Source organism: Bufo gargarizans, chromosome 2 (genome assembly GCF_014858855.1).
Source record: "Bufo gargarizans isolate SCDJY-AF-19 chromosome 2, ASM1485885v1, whole genome shotgun sequence".
NCBI lineage: Eukaryota > Metazoa > Chordata > Amphibia > Anura > Bufonidae > Bufo > Bufo gargarizans.
This window is the reverse complement of record NC_058081.1, coordinates 306,190,388-306,210,773: the sequence shown is the minus strand read 5'-3', so window position 1 is coordinate 306,210,773 and position 20,386 is coordinate 306,190,388. Positions and strand designations below refer to the sequence as shown.

The window sequence follows — 20,386 nt, the reverse complement described above, 5'->3', positions numbered from 1 at the left end:
GGGGAGGAGCTATGGCCACTGCGCCACCAATGAAGCTTAATCTCTCATTTATTCATATACAGGAGGCGGGAGCTGCAGAATGACATAGCTGGCTCCCGACCTCTATGAGCGGTAGCTGCGATCTGCGGTAGTTAACCCCTCAGGTGCCGCGGATCGCAGCTACTGCTCATAGAGGTCGGGAGCCGGCTATGTGATTCTGCAGCTCCCGCCTCCTGTATATGAATAAATGAGAGATTAATCTTCATTGGTGGCGCAGTGCGCCCCCAGCCCCAGTATTAGACATTGGTGGCGCCCCTCCCCCCTAGTATTAAGCATTGGCGGCGCAGTGCGCCTCCCCCCAAGCCCCCCCAGTATTAAGCATTGGTGGCGCAGTGCGCCCCCCCCACCCCAGTATTAAAAACATTGGTGGCGCAGTGCGCCCCTCCACAGGATCCCCTCTCCCCTCCTCCTCCGATCGGAGCCCCAGCAGTGTAATGCTGGGGCTCTGATCGGTTACCATGGCAGCCAGGACGCTATTGAAGCCCTGGCTGCCATAGTAAGCTCCAGAGCAGCAGGGACAGTAAGAGCTCCTATTCACCCTGATAGATCTCTATCAGGGTGAATAGGACAAGGGTTCTAGTCCCAAAGGGGGCTAAAAGTTAGTAAAAATAAAAGTTACAAAAGTATAAATGAAAAAGAAAGATTTACAACAAAAAAACTACACATTAACAATAAACATTAATTTCCAGCAGATTTGTGGGAATTTTTTATTTTTTTTCAAAAATAAAAATTCCCAGAATATCGCTATAAATTATTGGCTATCGGCCTGAAAGTTCACAAATTATCGGTATCGGTATCGGCCCTAAAAAATCTATATCGGTTGATCCCTAGCCCCCATCCTCATAAAATAAAGACTTTTTAAATATGCTAATGAGTCTCTAGGTGCTACTGAGGTGGTGCTTCAGCACCTAGAGGCTCGATCTACTCACCATTTGGCACGCCCAGGTCCCGTTGAGTTCTCCTCATCATCATGTAAATCCCACGCCTGCGCCATCCCGTTTAGTATTCGGCGCAGTGATTGAAGGACGCGATCTTGCTTCCAGCTTCCTCACTGTGCTGAAGGAAGTAAGCCGGCATCAGGAGCACGTTCTTCACTCACTGAGCAGAATATTAAACGGGATGGCACAGGAGCAGGATTTACGTGACGATGAAGTGAACTCGACAGTCAATCAACGGGACCTGGGCGCGCCAAAGGGTGAGTAGACTGAGCCTCTAGGTGCTAAAGAAACGCCCCAGTAGCACCCAGAGGCTCATTAGCATATTTTAAAAGTCTATTTTTCGAGAACAGCGGCAGGCGGGTAGGTATAAAGCATACTGTTATGTGCTGCTGACATTTAGCACATCGCTAATGTCAGTCAGCTACATAACGTTATTTCTGATGACAGAAACCCTTTAAACTCTATGGCAACAGTGGAAAGTTACCAGCTTCTCATTCAAAGTCCTAACAGTCTCTCAGTATTCATTAACCCTTTCCACAGAGCCATGTAAATACAGTGATAATGAACAGGATATATATCGCAACATATAAAATACAGTTACACAGTATTATACAGTGCAAGTTAACATTTTCAAGAGAAATAAAATAAGAAGTTTCTAACTTTGCATAGGGAAAATGGGCACATGTCCAAACGCCAAAGTACCCCCTGCTCCAGTGCACTATATAGACTGATAGTACGTTTCTGAAGAAGACTCTGTTTTTGACATTTTGAGACTATAGTGAAACCAGGAATGCTGATACTCCTAATACTCAGGAATCTAGAGGAAGTTTTATTGCCCCCTATTCTAATGATGTCTTAGTCTTTCAACATGAAAATTCGGGACTTAATAAAACAATGAGCCATTTTGAATACCCTTTTCCTCTGCTCTTTGTACAGTATGCATATGTAAGTAGATATTTCATTAAAACCAGTCTCCGTATAAAAGTAACAGGCTGCAGTCCTAGAGAGTCCTGGATCCAGTGTGATTTTGAATGTAGTTAACAAAGAAAATATAATGTTCCATGGATTTATGCAGAATCTTTACATGTGGAAATGACAAATGAGAGTTCTAGCTTTCAATAACTGAATGGCTTCTTCGTTTGTGAAAATCCATCCTATAAGTAAGATTTCATTAATGAGGTCCAGTTCTGTAGATAGGATAAAACTATAGTACAGTACTCCCCTCACATTCCATCCATTAGTTAAGTGGAAGGATAAATGTCCATCATATTTTTCCAGGCTCCATTGTGGAAGTTTTGTATAGAGTAAGGTGCCACGTTCTTCTACATAGTTGACTATGTCTGATATGATCCTTTCAGTTCTGAGAAGATATTTTATAAACTAAATAATAATTTTGACTATGTTTTTAATCAGGTAAAAGGCTAAATTGGCAGTAATGCATAGCTGTTATTGGAGCACAGTGCTCCTCTGTCAGCTTGGTGGAGGAGGCCTTTGCACTCCACAGTGAAAATGTCTTACTGTCTTGCCAAGTATTGTTACTGCTATGACCAGAACCTATAATGCTAAGGGGTATTCCGGCAATTTCAAGTTATCCTCTAGTCACAGGATAAGGGATAACTTGTAGATCAATGGGAGTCATACTGCTGGGACCCTCACCGAATATGAGAATAGGGCCCCCATACACTGCCAAAATGAATAAAATGGCAGGATAGGCATGTGCACTGTGACTCCATTCATCTGTATGGGACATCTAGAGATGGTCAAGTACAGGGTATATGGGGATAACTTAAAATTACCAAAGTACCCCTTCAAGTACTGTCTACAGTATTACAAATGGGTTTCCTACCACCCATGAATTGCAGCTAATTCCCTTCTAATGAAAGCTAATTTGAGATCTTCTTCAGTCCTTGCATAAAGGAAAAGCTCAATTCTCAGTATTGTGGAGTAATTTTACATTGTCACATTCTACAGGATCTCTGTTAAAAGCATGATGGCTAGTAAAGCCTTGATTAATTGGCAGGAGGTCATAAAGCAGATAACACATTTGTATTATTTATCAGGAAGGTAGACATGTTTGGTTTTATGCAATGGGGCAAATAAAAAATATTTCAGTTTACAGTTGTGAAATACTTTTTTCTTTGTGCCCTGCAGCTCTTCTTGGGCGGTCCTCAGTTTAGAATGCAGAGGTTTGCACTTAAAAGACTGTGCCTGATTGGCTGCTTCTGTCATGAATGACTGTGGGATACCCAGCTGATATAAACAAAGTGCTGGTGAAGAAAGCTGTGAGCCACATCATTACAAGTCTTTCATGACTGTATGTTCGAACTCTTTTATTTCCTCACACAGAGTATAGTAGTGGAGCATTCTGTATTTTAAGGACAAGTGGGGATTCATATGTTTTGTTCTCTCTTCCGCATCCAGTATTATCAAAAGTCTGTGCAAAGGTTCAAAGGCATCACTACTATTTCTAGTTCCACTCCTTTAACAGACTTTGAGAAAAATATTTTATAAATTCACTCCGACTTAGGCTACTTTCACACTTGCGTTGTTGTTTTCCAGTATTGAGATCCTACAAATTTCTCATGAGAAAGTCTGTGTGTATTCCGGTGTAAAATTGTGTTGCCGTTCTTAGGTTGGTTTCACACGGGCGTTTCAGGAAAAGATGCGGGTGCGTTGCGGGAAAATGCGCAAATTTTCCGCGCAAGTGCTAAGCGCTTTAATGCGTTTTGCACACACGGGAGAAAAATCTGCATGTTTGGTACCCAGACCCGAACTTCTTCACAGAAGTTCGGGGATCGGTGTTGAGTAGATTTTATTATTTTCCCTTATAACATGGTTATAAGGGAAAATAATAGCATTCTTAATACAGAATGTTTAGTAAAATGTCCATTGAGGGGTTAAAAATAACAAAGAAATTTAACTCACCCCATCCACTTGATTTCTACTTTCTTCAGGACCTGGCTAAAGGACCTTTGATAACGTCACTGCGCTCATCACATGGTCCATCACCATGGTGATGGACCATGTGATGAGCACAGTGACGTCACCACAGGTCCTTTTCATCAAAAAAGAAAGAAGACATGCCAGGCTGAACGTTCAAGTGGATTAAGGTGAGTTTATTAACAGCTTTTTACTTTTTAACCCCTCCATTACTACTTTATTAAGCATTGTGTATTAAGAATGCTATTATTTTCACTTATAACCATGTTATAAGGGAAAATAATAAAAATTGGATCCCCCATCCCAATCGTCTCCTAGCAACCATGCATGAAAATCGCACCGCATCCACACTTGCTTGCGGATGCTTTTGATCTTTACGCAAACCCATTCATTTCCATGGGGCCTGCGTTGCGTGAAAAACGCACAATATAGAGCTTGCTGCGATTTTCACGCAACGCACCAGTGATGTGTGAAATTTACTACTCATGTGAACAGCCCCATTGGAGTGAATGTGTTTGGATTCAGTGCAGGTGCAATGCGTTCACCTCACGCATTGCACCCGCACAGAATTCTCGCCCGTGTAAAAGGGGCCTTACAGATGTGGAATTTTCTGCTGAAGATTTTAAGTCTGGGTAATGGTAAAAAAAAAAATCTATTTAAGCGGATTTTGTGCACAGATTGCGGTGGGTAGAACCACTGAATAGGGCTAATCCACGTGCGCATCCGTGGCATCAGCCCAAAATTTCTGCTGCAGTTTCCAAGTTTTTAATGAAAATCCTCCATGTGAACCTGCCCTTAAGAATTTAAAGTTTTATCTATTTTTTTTATTTTACTCTAGTATATTGCATCATTTAGAACATGGGTAGGCAACCTCCGGCACTCCAGCTGTTGTGAAACTACAGGGTGGGCCATTTATATGGATACACCTTAATAAAATGGGAATGGTTGGTGATAATAACTTCCTGTTTGTGGCACATTAGTATTTGTGAGGGGGGAAACTTTTCAAGATGGGTGGTGACCATGGCGGCCATTTTGAAGTCGGACATTTTGAATCCAACTTTTTGTTTTTTTTTCAATAGGAAGAGGGTCATGTGACACATCAAACTTATTGGGAATTTCACAAGAAAAACAATGGTGTGCTTGGTTTTAACGTAACTTTATTCTTTCATGAGTTATTTACAAGTTTCTGACCACTTATAAAATGTGTTCAATGTGCTGCCCATTGTGTTGGATTGTCAATGCAACCCTCTTCTCCCACTCTTCACACACAGCAGGAGGAATGCTAGCACAGGCTTCCAGTATCTGTAGTTTCAGGTGCTGTACATCTCGTATCTTCACAGCATAGACAATTGCCTTCAGATGACCCCAAAGATAAAAGTCTAAGGGGGTCAGATCGGGAGACCTTGGGGGCCATTCAACTGGCCCACGACGACCAATCCACTTTCCAAGAAACTGTTCATCTAGGAATGCTCGGACCTGACACCCATAATGTGGTGGTGCACCATCTTGCTGGAAAAACTCAGGGGACGTGCCAGCTTCAGTGCATAAAGAGGCAAACACATCATCATGTAGCAATTTCGCATATCCAGTGGCCTTGAGGTTTCCATTGATGAAGAATGGCCCCACTATCCTTGTACCCCATATACCACACCATACCATAAATTTTTGGGTTCCAACAGTCTTGGAGGGATCTATCAAATGTGGGTTAGTGTCAGACCAATAGCGGTGGTTTTGTTTGTTAACTTCACCATTCACATAAAAGTTTGCCTCATCACTGAACAAAATCTTCTGCTTAAACTGAGGGTCCTGTTTCAATTTTTGTTTTGCCCATTCTGCAAATTCAGTGCGCTGATCTGGGTCATCCTCGTTGAGATGCTGCAGTAGCTGGAGTTTGTAAGGGTGCCATTTGTGAGTAGCTAATATCCGCCGAAGGGATGTTCGACTAATGCCACTCTCCAGTGACATGTGGCGAGTGCTACGCTGTGGGCTCTTGCTGAATGAAGCTAGGACAGCCACTGATGTTTCTTCATTAGTGATAGATTTCATGCGTCCACATTTTGGCAAATCCAACACTGAACCAGTTTCACAAAACTTAGCAAGCAGTTTGCTAACTGTAGCATGGGGATGGGTGGTCTCGTAAGCTGTCTTTCATTGAAATCTTCTGCAATGACCCTGTTACTGCGTTCACCAGACATCAACACAATTTCTATCCGCACGTGTTAACCTCGGCGACATGTCAATGGCTGTAAACAAATAGAAACTTGTAAATAACTCATTAAAGAATAAAGTTACGTTAAAACCAAGCACACCATTGTTTTTCTTGTGAAATTCCCAATAAGTTTGATGTGTCACATGACCCTCTTCCTATTGAAAAAACAAAAGTTGGATTTAAAATGTCCGACTTCAAAATGGCCGCAATGGTCACCACCCATCTTGAAAAGTTTCCCCCCCTCACATATACTAATGTGCCACAAACAGGAAGTTATTATCACCAACCATTCCCATTTTATTAAGGTGTATCCATATAAATGGCCCACCCTGTACAACTCCCAGCATGCATAATTGCTCTGCTCTTCTCAGAACTCCCACAGAAATGAATAGAGCATGCTGGGAAATGTAGTCTCACAACAGCTGGAGTGCCGGAGGTTGCTGACCCCTGATTTAGAGGGTAAGAATACCTCCTCAAAAAGATGACAAAAATAAAAAGAAATAGTAGTTATACCGTATACTGCAAGACATGGCTGCTTGTACTTTGACCTCTACTGTGAGATATTAAGTGCTTCTGACAATTAAATAGAACATGAACTTGATCTCTCCACATATACTGCTAGACACTCAGGCAAAAAAAACTGGGCATGTACAGTCAGTTTAACATTAAACAATTCTGAAAATCAGGATTGACCTCTGCATAACAGTAAGTATGGCATTGCTAGAGTCTGCAGTAGCCAGATGAGCCCACAAAGAAGTGCAGCAAGGGACCTGGAAAAAAGTATGGACTGCAGAAGAGAACAGAATGAGATGGAAGCGAGGTGTGTAGGAGGAAGACAGAGCAAGCTTCAGAGAGAAAACAAGGTGACTGAAAAAGAGTAGGAGGGAACATAACATGGACAGATTAATATAAGAAAAACAAAGGGGTCTAGGAGGAGAGGTTTGATTGGTGGTAAAGTTCAAAAAGCTAGTCAACCTATGAAATATGGCAGATAGAGACAAAGACTTAAAGGGGTTATCCCATGACTAATGTAAGAAATGACATCATATAGCACATGATAATCTTTCTAACAAAGTTAGAGCCAGCTCTGTACCTCACATGGATCCAGAGATCTCCCCATTCATTGCTCTGCTAGATTTACATCAAGCTGACAGCTCAAGGGGAGTGTCTTTTCTGCTGCAGCTGAGGGTGTGTGTCCATACTCTCCCTATCACAGCTCAGTAGGCGTGTCTCAGCTCTCCCCATCACAACAAGGAGGTGTGTCTCAGCTCTCCCTATCACAGCTCAGTAGGCGTGTCTCAGCCCTATCACAGCTCAGTAGGCGTGCCTAATGTTCTGGCAGTGTAAAGGGGCCTATAGGTTCTCTTGTTACATAAGCAAACACTAGACACTATAGATCCATTGACACTGTAATACTTTACTGCTTCAAAAGTGCCCTACAATGTTTCTTCAAGTTCCCCATTAACTGGGGAACAAACAGAACACTTTCATAGTGACCTCCTTTTCATATTTTCTGTTGCATCTCTGCCAATTCCCAGGCTCCTCTTCTGCCATCCAAGATGGCCACACGGCTTCTCAGACTGCCTGGTGCACACTGTGCATTTGGTAGCTGAAGAGACTTCCTACTTACTTTGGATTGGCGAGCACTGCTCATGTGACCAGTGCTGGCCAATGGCTGGACAAGCAGGAAGTCTCTTGAACTACCGATGCACAACATGCATCAGGCCTGAGAAGTAGTGCAGCCATGTCGGATGGCAGAAGTGGAGCTATGGATTGATAGATCTGCAGCTGAAAAGATGAAAAGGAGGTCACCTGTTCATTCCACACTTTATCTGTATTTATTTCCTTGAACCGGAGGGTTGCTTTCACTTTTGCAATTGGTTGGATCTGTCAACAAAATGGCCATGAAGACAACTTGTTCCTTATCCACAGGATAGGGAGTAAGTGTCTGATCGGCAGGAGTCCAATCATGAGAATGGGAGCCAGTGTGAATGGAGCGGCAGACACACATGCATGTCCGCCACCCCACCCAACTTTATATGACTGCCGGAAGTAGCGGAGAACAAGCGCTCAGCTATCTCTGGCAGCCCCATATAGCTGAATAGATCGTGACTGCTGCTCTATTAAAATAAAGGGGAACAGGCCACCATTCTCATGACCTGTAGATAGGGGATCAGTTGTCTTCATTAAAGATGCTGTCCAGGATTTGAAAAAATAGGATATGCATTTTTCCCCAGCAACAGCACCACTCTTGGCCATTGTCTGTGTTTATCTTGATTGAAGTGAGCGGGTCTCAGGTGCAGTACCAAACACATCAGCTTGCATGGTCACCAGGTCCTGCTGGGTCACTATGTCACTGGCATCTAGGTCTGCTATGTGCAGAAGCCTATTAGCCCTTGCCAGAGGCAGATGTAATAGCCTACCTGTCAGTAGAATACATTGCATACAGAAGTAGTGTTTAAAAATGAGAATAATAAAGATCCAATATTAAACATGCTTTATTATGTAAAAAACTGCCAGAAAACGGTGCTGTACATAATTGGAATTGCCGCATTCGTAGTTACCTGCACTATAAAGTGATGGCATTGTTTATCATGCACAGTGAATTCCGTAAAATAGAAAAACCATGCCAGAATTGCTGCCATTGTTTATCCTGTACCGCAAAATGGTAGCAATGCAAACCACAGCTTAGCCCACAAAGCACAAGTCCTCCCTAAGCTATTTATTGTGCAAAAGTAGTAAAACATAATAAAAACTATATAAATTTAGTATGGTGTCAGAATTGCAGTTTTTTTCCACTGCACTTAATTTTTTTTTCTTTTGGAAAGTTAAAGTGGTTGTCTCATAGACAATGGGGGCATATCTCTAGGATCTGACCCCATTGTCTTATAGGTGCGGGTCCCACCGCTGGGACCCCCACCTATATAGAGAACGGAGCCCCGCAAGGTGGTGGCTGGAGGACTCCAATCCGGCCACCACCAAGCCGGATCCCCATAGAAGTGAATGGGAGCATACCGTGCATGCGCTGTCCCCGCTCCTATTCTTTTCTATGGGGCAGACGGAAATAGCCGAGTATTTTCGCCAGCCCCATAGAAAATGAATAGAGGGCGGCTGCGCATGCGCAGTGCGTCCCCCTTCACTTGCTGGGCTCCAATATGCTCCTATTGTCCATGATGAGACAACCCCTTTAAAGGGGTTATTTGGGAAATGATATTATCATGATCACATCAGCAGAAGTCTGAGTCCTGGCACCCCCAGCTGTTTTAGGGAGCCGCAGTGCTCAACGGATGGTGAGTGCTTCAGCCTCCCGGCAGCTTACCAGGCGCAGTGCCGCACATTGTATAGCAGCTGTGCTTGGTATTGCAGCTCAGCCCAATTGACTTGAATGGGGTTGAGCTGCAACTAGGCTATGTGATCGATGTACTGTGATGTCACTGGCCTAGGAAGAGGCTGCTGCGCTCACTGGGCACCTGGCAGGTGATTGGGGGGACCAGAGAATAGGTAATCAATACCTTTTCCTGGATAATCTATTTAAACATTAAATTATATGTACTCCAAAATGGTGACATCGAAAAAAATACATCTCTTCCCACAAAATCAAGCCCTCATGTAGCTGTCTTCAGAAAAACAAAAGTTACAGCTCATAGATTGCAACAATAAAAAATAAAAAAATGACCACGTTCTAAAGGCCCAAAACAGTATGCACCCTTAAAGGGGTTGTCCTATCTGGACATTTATTTCAAATCCACAGGATATGCCATAATTGTTGGATAGGTGTGTGCCCCACCTCTTGGACCTGCTCCTATCTCTAGAATGCGGTTCTGTCTAGCTACTCTGTGGTCATGTATTTACAGCTCTTCCATTCACTACTGTGGAACTTTCAAATATAGTCAAGTAAGGGAGCAGGCACCCAGCTGCTGCCCCCCAGTGTTTGAAGGACTATCTTTAATACAGAAGTGACGCCTGTATGTTGGGGAAATAAGATTAAATGTATGTGGTAGAAAGAAAATGATCAGAGAATAAGAGCCTGAGCCAGCGCGCGGCCATCAGACTCTCTCCACATTATTACAGTACCAAGCACTATAGTACTGAGATATAACCTTATAAATAATGAGGCGACACAACTGATAATTTTAAAAGGGAATTGTTTAATGGTTTGAGAAGGGATTTATTTAGATAATAAAAGTTAAGTTTTACATGAGATTATATAGGCACATGTTAAATTAAGGCAAATGGTAGTCAAAAGACTAATTGTAAAATAGAGTAGGGGGCTTCTGACTCTGCCCCAGGACTGTACGTTCAGTAATCATGCAGTTTGTGCTTTCATTTAGGGTCCATTCACACATCCGCAACTTGGGTCCGGATCCGTTCCACAATTTAATAGTGGATGGTGTAACTAACAAATTTCTATATCACTTCATAAAAAAAAAAATGCCTGCATCAACCTGAAAAAGTTGTAAAGTCATGGACACTAGGGGTCTCGTTTCCACCTAATTTGCCGTCCACTGCCTGTCCACCATGCCTAGTAACAAAGACACCGAAGAAGGCAGAGAGGAAGTGGGGGTATCAAAACTAGCCAAAATTCTGAGCCTGATAAAATGAATGCATCCGCACGGCTTCTGAAGATGACAGGATCATCCTTCCTTTCTGTAAGGGCTTATATACACAAATGTATTTTCTTTCCGTATCCGTTCCGCATAAGAAACGGAAATTAATCAGTGTGCATTATGTTTACGTATGTCCTACTACAAAAGAATAGTACATGTCCTATGATTGTCTCGCATTACGGACAGAGATAGTATTGTTCTATTAGTGGCCATCTGTTTCGTTCCACAAAATACGTAAATCACACGGATTTCGGATCCTTATTTTTTTGCGGACCACAAAATACATACGGTCGTGTGCATGATCCCTTAGTGTGAGAATTCCCCCTCTGTATTTGTTTTGTGAGCTCTGGAGCTGAAAACAAACATAGTGGAAAGGATGTCACAGCAGTACAGTGCTGGAAGATTCTACAGAAGGGAAATGCCCCCTGCTTGTGAGAGAAATGCATCTAGCTGTGTACAGGGATTAATATGGCTAAAAAAGGCATTAGGGAAGCCCAAACTTAACTGTTCCCTTACAGCTATGATTGTACAAAGAAGCACAGCCATTATGCTAACTTTTTAAAATGAATTTAAGTAGTAAAAACAAGCTTGCAAAAAATAAGCAATTATTTTTCAAAAAATACATTTTATTGAGCATACATTATTTAAAAGCAAAAAACTATACTTATGAATGAGATAACCCATACAAATTTTACAGGCTATTCCATGTGAAATATATGTACTGCATAAATAGCAATATAAAAAAAAATCACCTTTTCTATATTTACAATGCAAAAAATGTATATAAATTGCAAAGTAATTTGTGTGAACCCTTAAACAGCACAAGAAAAGAAAATAAAAATTCTCTTTCATAAAACTAGACTTTACAGCCGTGTCAATGAGAAAACGTTATAGCTGCATATAATACAGGTCCTTCTAAAAAAAAATTGCATATTGTGATAAAGTTCATTATTTTCTGTAATGTACTGATAAACATTAGACTTTCATATATTTTAGATTCATTACACACAACTGAAGTAGTTCAAGCCTTTTATTGTTTTAATATTGATGATTTTGGCATACAGCTCCCGAAAACCCAAAATTCCTATCTAAAAAAATTAGCATATCATGAAAAGGTTCTCTAAACGAGCTATTAACCTAATCATCTGAATCAACTAATTAACTCTAAACACCTGCAAAAGATTCCTGAGGCTTTTAAAAACTCCCAGCCTGGTTCATTACTCAAAACCGCAATCATGGGTAAGACTGCCGACCTGACTGCTGTTCAGAAGGCCATCATTGACACCCTCAAGCATAAGGGTAAGACACAGAAAGAAATTTCTGAATGAATAGGCTGTTCCCAGAGTGCTGTATCAAGGCACCTCAGTGGGAAGTCTGTGGGAAGGAAAAAGTGTGGCAGAAAACACTGCACAACGAGAAGAGGTGACCGGACCCTGAGGAAGATTGTGGAGAAGGACCGATTCCAGACCTTGGGGGACCTGCGGAAGCAGTGGACCAAGTCGTGAGTAGAAACATCCAGAGCCACCGTGTACAGGCGTGTGCAGGAAATGGGCTACAGGTGCCGCATTCCCCAGGTCAAGCCACTTTTGAACCAGAAACAGCGGCAGAAGCGCCTGACCTGGGCTACAGAGAAGCAGCACTGGACTGTTGCATGTCATTCGGAAATCAAGGTGCCAGAGTCTGGAGGAAGACTGGGGAGAGGGAAATGCCAAAATGCCTGAAGTGTCAAGTACCCACAGTCAGTGATGGTCTGGGGTGCCATGTCAGCTGCTGGTGTTGGTCCACTGTGTTTTATCAAGGGCAGGGTCAATGCAGCTAGCTATCAGGGGATTTTGGAACTTCATGCTTCCATCTGCTGAAAAGCTTTATGGAGATGAAGATTTCATTTTTCAGCACGACCTGGCACCTGCTCACAGCGCCAACACCACTGGTAAATGGTTTACTGACCATGGTATTACTGTGCTCAATTGGCCTGCCAACTCTCCTGACCTGAACCCCATAGAGAATCTGTGGGATATTGGGAAGAGAAAGTTGAGAGACGCAAGACCCAACACTCTGGATGAGCTTAAGGCCGCTATCGAAGCATCCTGGGCCTCCATAACACCTCAGCAGTGCCACAGGCTGATTGCCTCCATGCCACGCCGCATTGAAGCAGTCATTTCTGCAAAAGGATTCCCGACCAAGTATTGAGTGCATAACTGAACATAATTATTTGAAGGTTGACTTTTTTTTGTATTAAAAACACTTTTCTTTTATTGGTCGGATGAAATATGCAAATTTTTTGAGATGGGAATTTGGGGTTTTCATGAGCTGTATGCCAAAATCATCAATATTAAAACAATAAAAGGCTTGAACTACTTCAGTTGTCTGTAATGAATCTAAAATATATAAGTCTAATGTTTATCAGTACATTACAGAAAATAATGAACTTTATCACAATATGCTAATTTGTTTTAGAAGGACCTGTATATGATATAGAGAGGCAAGTACTGAAAACATTAGCTGGGCATTAAGGGGTTAACGGGATGCTTTAAAAATATTTTTTACGCAGTATGTGTGACTTATAACGGAGTAGCAGCTCACATTCTTATCCTCTGTCAGTATACTCATCAAAGATTGTATTTACAAGTATCACTTTTGCCTAAGCGGAGATTTTATTTGTATTTTACATTTATCCCAACAGTGTTCGTACATTCCTCATTGTGAGCGAGAAAACCAGAAAAATTCGGAGAATGTTCTACAGTGGGAGAAGTATTGGAACAAGGAGATTGGGTTCCAGCCCTTTACCTGCTATTTTAACCAGCATAGAAGGTACGCAGATTATGTCGAGTGGTTAGCACTGAGGTCCTTGTTTTGAATCTGACCAAGGACAACATCTGTATGGCGTTTGTATGTTCTCCCTGTGTTTGTGTCGGTTTTTTCCCACACTACAAAAATTTATGGGGTTCATAAATTGTAAACCCTACTGGGGACAGCGAATTTTGATAATATCTGTAAAGCGCTACGGAATATATCCGCGCTATATAAGTGCGTAAAATAAATACATTTTGCCTCAGTAATTGTAATCCAAAACCAGGAGTGTGTCCACAATGTGGAAGAGACACAAACCCTCCGTTCCTGGTTTTGGCTTACAAATACTGATGCAAAATCCTGACCTAATTACACTAGGTGCGAGTGAGGCCTTAAAGATACCCTGTCAGCATGATCAACCCTATTAAACCAGACATATTGCCTGGTAAGGTTGATCACGCTGACACTTTTTTCTTTTTAGCTTGCACCACTGCGGAAAAATGGGGACTTTTATATTTATGCAAATTAGGCAGTTAGAACACCGGCTTAAGGCCCCATGCACACGGCCGTGTTTCACAGCCGTGTGCGGGCCGTGGAACCGCGGCCTGGATCCCTCCTGAGAGCAGGAGCGCACGGCGTCACTGGTTGCTATGACGCCGTGCGCTCCCTGCTGCCGGCACAGTACAGTAATACACTGGTATAGATCATACCAGTGTATCTCTGTATTGCGGCGGCAGCAGGGAGCGCACGGCGTCATAGCAACCAGTGACGCCGTGCGCTCCTGCTCTCAGGAGGGATCCAGGCCGCGGTTCCACGGCCCGCACACGGCTGTGAAACACGGCCGTGTGCATGGGGCCTAAAGGGGTTGTATCATCTCAGACATTGGGGGAATATCGCTAGGATATGCCCCCAATGTCTGATAGGTGCACATCCCACCTCTGGGACCCACACGTGTCTTTTGAACGGGGTCCCCAAAGTGAAGGAGGGTGCACCACGCATGCACCGCTGTCCTCCATTCACTTCTATGGGACTGCTGAAAATAGTTCCTTCAGCCCCATAGAAGTGAATGGAGCAGTGGCTGTGCTTGTGCGGTGCCCTTTCCATTTATTTCAATGTGACTTGGCTATATTTAGTGCTCCCATAGGAATGAATAGAGGATGGTCGCGCATGTGCAGTACACTCTCCTTCACTTTGCGGGCTCCACACCTTTCAGACTTTGGGGGCATATCGCTAGGAGATTATACAATCCCTTTAAATCTTGGAGCTGGCTTAAAGCCTGTCTAAAGCGATTGTCTGTAGCGAAGCGTTCCCATCCGGCAATCGCCTGCAAGCTAGCGAAGGAGACCACTGCTTTTACATGCAGCGTTTTAGTCAATGGGCCAATTCACATGTCCGATTTTCCACATGGACCATTGGTCCATGCACAGAATATCTCAGCACACACTACTTTGGTCTGATTCTCCCGCTAGACTTGTCCAGTCAAGTCAATAGTCGGCAAAAAAAAAAAAAAAGGGATGGCACACAGATGGTTGATTGCTAAAAAAAAGTGAAAGCATATTTTTTTTTTTGGGGACGGATGTGAAAAACATGACATACTGACACCATACAAACAGAAAACACTGACACAATGCAGTCGGAGACAATTCTGATTCTTCATGGATAGGAAATCATCCATTTTTAGCAGATAACATGGACAAGTTGTACTTTGCTCATCTGCCATAGCCCTAAGGCTGTGTTCACATGGTGGATTTTTGCTATAGATTTCATAGATCCACACCGTAACTCTGCTCTGAAACGCTGCCCATTGCTTTCAGTGTAAATCTGCCATCGTTCATGGGGCTGTGGATTATTTATGTGTAGTGGACATGCCCGTTCTTGGTGCGGTTTCTTTTCGAACACTATGGGAAACTGTGGCGAGCGCCTGCTGGCGGTTTACCTCCTTTTAGTGGGGCTAACTTGTTAGGCCCCTTTCACACGGGCGAGAATTCCGTGCGGGTGCAATGCGTGAGGTGAACGCATTGCACCCGCACTGAATCCGGACCTATTCACTTCAATGGAGCTGTTCAGCTGAGCGATGATTTTCGCGCATCACTTGTGCGTTGCGTGAAAATCGCAGCATGTTCTATATTCAGCGTTTTTCAATTTTTTTCGCAAAATTATTATTATTTTTTTTATCTTTTTATTTCGATTTCGTACAATAAATACATCCATAACAAAACATTATCCCAACAGTACATAAGAAAAATTATTAACAGATAGTGATTACTATTCATCTTTCATTTTTATTTTTTTCTTTCTTTCACCCCATTCCCGACCCGTGTGTCTCTCTGTAGTTGCCCCTCTCCTAATAATATGTGTGATTTACCCCGATTAATGTTTAAACCGGAATAAAACCCAAACTTATCTATTATCTCTACTATTTTGTTAAACTGTTCCCCGGTGTTTTGCAAAAAAAGTAAAATATCATCTGCATACATCAGCAGTTTTTCTTCTCCACCCACATATGTAAAACTTTTAATCTCCCTATCATTTCTTATTATATTTGCCAGGGGTTCAATTGCAATTGCAAATAGCAATGGGGAGAGAGGACATCCCTGCCTTGTGCCGCGTGATAGGGCAAACGAGGGGGATAGGCTCCCATCCACAACCACTCTAGCCCTGGGGTTACGATAAATTAGCTGAATCCACCCTATAAATCCTTCCCCTATGCCAAATCTCCTTAATACTGTCCATAGATACTCCCATTCAATGCAATCAAACGCCTTTTGGGCATCCAATGAGAGAATCGCTTTTTCCCCTGCATCTGATCTATTAGCTTCAATATTAAGGAATAGCCTTCTTATATTGGAGTATATTGTTCTACCCGGTATAAAACCTGTTTGATCTTTATTTATTATTTCTTTAATAACCCTAGAGAGCCTGTCTGCTAGAACTTTTGCCAAAATTTTTGCATCCGTGTTCAAGAGGGATATAGGCCTATATGAGCCGGGGTCTGTTTGTTCCTTCCCCTTTTTTAAGATTAATGTAATAATTGCTTCCTTCATAGAGCTCGGTAGATCACCTAATTTTCGAGCCTCATCCAATGTTATTTTTAATTCTGGAACTAATACCTGTGCGAAGGTTTTATATATTTCAAAGGGGAGCCCATCTCCACCTGGTGCTTTCTCGGATTTAACCTTGCCCAGAGCTGAATTTATATCTGCCACCGTTATTTCTTTTTCCAGAAATTCTTTTTGAACCTCAGATATCCTATTAAAAGCAATCTTATCTAAATAGGAATCTAACTCTTGTTTTGAGTATTGTACCCTGGACTTATATAGCTCTTGGAAATAGTCCCAAAACACTTTTTTTATATCTTCAGGTACGGTGAGTAATTTTCCCGTTTTATCTTTAATCACGCCAATCCATGATTTCCCTTTTTGATTTCTCACTATATTTGCTAATATTTTACCGACCTTTTCACCCTCCGAGGCCAACTTAATCCCCTGAAGGAGCAATTCTTTCCTGCTTTTTTCTAATTGATATAACCTCAACTTTTCTTGTTCTTCCTCCCAAACTCTCTTATTAAGTACAGTAGGATGTCTCATACATACCATTCCAGCCTCTTGTAATTTTTTTTCCAATGCCTTCCCGTTCTCTCTAGTGTTTTTTTTTCCAATAGTTTACTTTTTTGAACAGTAATCCCCTCAAAAATGCCTTAAAGGTGTCTCGGACCACAAGTCTACCGGCAGAACCATTATTTTCCATGAAAAAAAGTTTCAACTCTTCTATTATACTCTCTTTATCTGAGATTAATAATAGCCAATGGGGATTAAACTTAAACAACGGCAAAGTATTATTTTTGTTCAGGTCCAACTCCATTACCATTGCACTATGGTCCGATAAAGCCATGGGTATATACTTTATCCTAATCCTATTTTGAGATATTAAATTTTTGTTTCCCAGAATCATATCTATTCTCGACCAGGTTTGGTGTGTTTTTGAGTAACAAGAATAATTAATTTCGTCCGGGTTCTGCACCCGCCAGACATCTACCCAATTGAATTCATACACTAATTTGCATAACTCTACATTTTGTGCTCCTCCCCTTCCACTAGACATCCTATCCCTGAGTGGATCCATAACCGCGTTATAGTCTCCGACCGCGATCAACATACATTCCTGTTTATTCAACATAAATCTATACAATTGGTACAAAACATCTGATTTATATGGTGGTGGAATATATATATTTGCAAGTACGGTTTTTTTCCCCTCTACATAGCAGTATAAAAAGAGGTACCTGCCACAATCGTCGGCCTCGCATGCCAGAGCCTCAAATTTAATCTTATTGTGTATCAAAATCGAGACCCCTCTAGAGTAGGTAGTATATACCGAATGATATCCCGCCACCATCCATCTCCTCTCCAACCACCTTACTGATTCTTTATCTAAATGTGTCTCCTGGAGGCAGACGACGGCTGGCAGGAACCTCTTGATCCACTCGAGGATAGCAAACCTTTTAACCCTCTCACGGAGCCCTCTCACATTCAATGAAAGAACCCTAACCATCTATCCTGGAAGGGGAGAAAGAGAAAAAAAAAAAATATATATATTTCTCTCCACACCCTCCCATCCAAATAGTCCCCCCTTCTGCTGGTCGGCAGTCCGGGCGACTCCATATCTTAGCATATTAGCACCTATCACCACCCCCCCCCCCCAACCTCAGAGACCCTCCCCGTCCGCCCATTCGCTAACTTCCTCCGGAGTCTGAAAGAAAACGAACTTGCCATTGTGTTCCACCCTTAATTTTGCTGGAAAAAATAGGCTATACTTTATACCTGCTTCCCTTAGTATTTTTTTTTACCGATATAAACTCTCTTCTTTGTGCATTAGTACTAAATGAATAATCTGGAAAAAGTTTAATCTTTACCCCCTGTATATAATATCTTTCCGAGGTTCTAGCGTCAGCTAATATTCCATCTCTGTCCTTGGATAGTAGGCATTTCACCAGTATCGGTCTGGGATAGTCTCCTGGTACCCTATTTTTTGTGGGGACCCTATGTGCTCTTTCGATGGAAAACAGGGGAGAAAGAGTACCTTCTCTACTGTTTTCCCTTAACCACCTCTCCATAAAATCGGTGCAGTTATCTCCCTCCGCTCGCTCTGGAATCCCCACACATCTTATATTTGACCTTCTTGATCTATCCTCCTGGTCTACCAGTTTTTGTTCCATCTTAACGTTTATCTGTTTTAAAGATATCACTTCCTTCTCTAATTTCTGAACGGATTTCTCTAGGGGGGGGGGGATCTTTTTTTCCATCTCTTGCAACCGCTGTCTTACTTTTTCCATCTCCGCTCGTATAACCATGACATCTGTCTGTACTGCCCCAAGCTGGGTTACCAGATTCCCCATTAAATTTTCCATCCGTGAGACCGTACAGAGTATATCCTGCACCATTTTTACATCTGTTTCTGTATATGTCAATGGGGGTCCCCTCTCTGCCTCTCCCCCTTCAACTGACGTCTCATGCGTTAGACCCTGCGGTCTAGAATCCACAGTTTTTTCTTTTTGTGGAGATCTTAGCCCTGGTGAATTCGGGACCAGGTATTTATTTAGGCCTGATTGTTTAGACCCACTTTCCAAACCTGCGGCTGATCTCCTAGCGGTGCTTCCCGCAGGGCCACGCGGTTCCTCCCTTTTCTTGGACGGCATTTCAGTTCTCCACATTTTTTTTTTTTTTTTTCCCTCTCTCCCTTCCTTTCCCTTTTCCCTCCCTTCTCCTTTCTCTCTTCCTTCTTTTCCTTTCCCTCTCTTTCCCTTTTTTCTCTTCCTTCCTTTTTCCTTCTCCCTCCCTCTCTCAATACCAGGACGGTTTAAGAGCCCGAAGGAAAACGATACAGATATAACCCCCCTTCTAAGTTAATCACAATCGGAATATAGGCAATAAACTTTTTCAAACACAGAAAATTGATCCAATAATGAAAAAATCTGTTCACAATCAGTCCAATGATGAAAACGCATTGCACCCGCACTGAATCCGGACCTATTCACTTCAATGGAGCTGTTCAGCTGAGCGATGATTTTCGCGCATCACTTGTGCGTTGCGTGAAAATCGCAGCATGTTCTATATTCTGCGTTTTTCACACAACGCAGGCCCCATAGAAATGAATGGGGACGCGTGAAAATCACATAAGATTTTCACACATGGTTGCTAGGAGATGATGTAAGTTAATTGATAAAAGTCAATTTACTGTATTATTTTCCCTTATAACCTGGTTATAAAGGAAAATAATAGCATTCTTAATGAAAAATGCTTTCTAAAATGTGGCTTGAGGGGTTAAAAACAAGAACTAAAATTAACTCCCCTCATCCTGTTGTTCTCACAGCCGGCATAGTCTTCTTTCTTCTTCTTTCAGGACCTGAAAAGGACCTTTGATGACGTAACCGCGCTCACCACGTGGTGGTTACTAATTTTGCCCATCTGCTGACGTATCGGAGACCTGTATGAGAAGTTGTGTTTTCCGAGGTCCGCTAAGAAAAGCTGACAAAATGTTGGCAACCCTTTAAATTAAGTGCGACCATATGCTTTTCTATTCATAAAAGACATTTACTGCTTACTATATATTATACAGTAAGGCTTGTGTCTGAGTAGGGAAACAGTCTATTCAGAACCTGCCTGCTGCTTACCACGACTAATTTAGGGGGGAATATATCATAGACTGGCAATGCTGGAGGATGACTAGGTGCAGGTCTCGTCATATATTCGGTGTGGATCTCCTGTAGATTCCTGTCTTCATTTATGGCAGAAAACTGATGTAGCCTTTCCATGCCCCCTTTTTGGAAAGTGATGAGGACGGCATAGAAATGCCACTTGTCAAAA

At 42.3% G+C, this 20,386-nt stretch overlaps 1 protein-coding gene across 1 annotated transcript in view; it reads left to right on the top strand.

Moving 5' to 3' along the window:
* KCNMB4 (potassium calcium-activated channel subfamily M regulatory beta subunit 4) overlaps positions 1 to 20,386 on the top strand; it is a 113,702-nt gene that overhangs the window by 33,552 nt on the left and 59,764 nt on the right. The window contains exon 2 of the mRNA XM_044277151.1: positions 13,417 to 13,544. Coding sequence (XP_044133086.1) covers positions 13,417 to 13,544 — 128 coding nt within the window. The remainder of the gene's footprint in view (positions 1 to 13,416; positions 13,545 to 20,386) is intronic.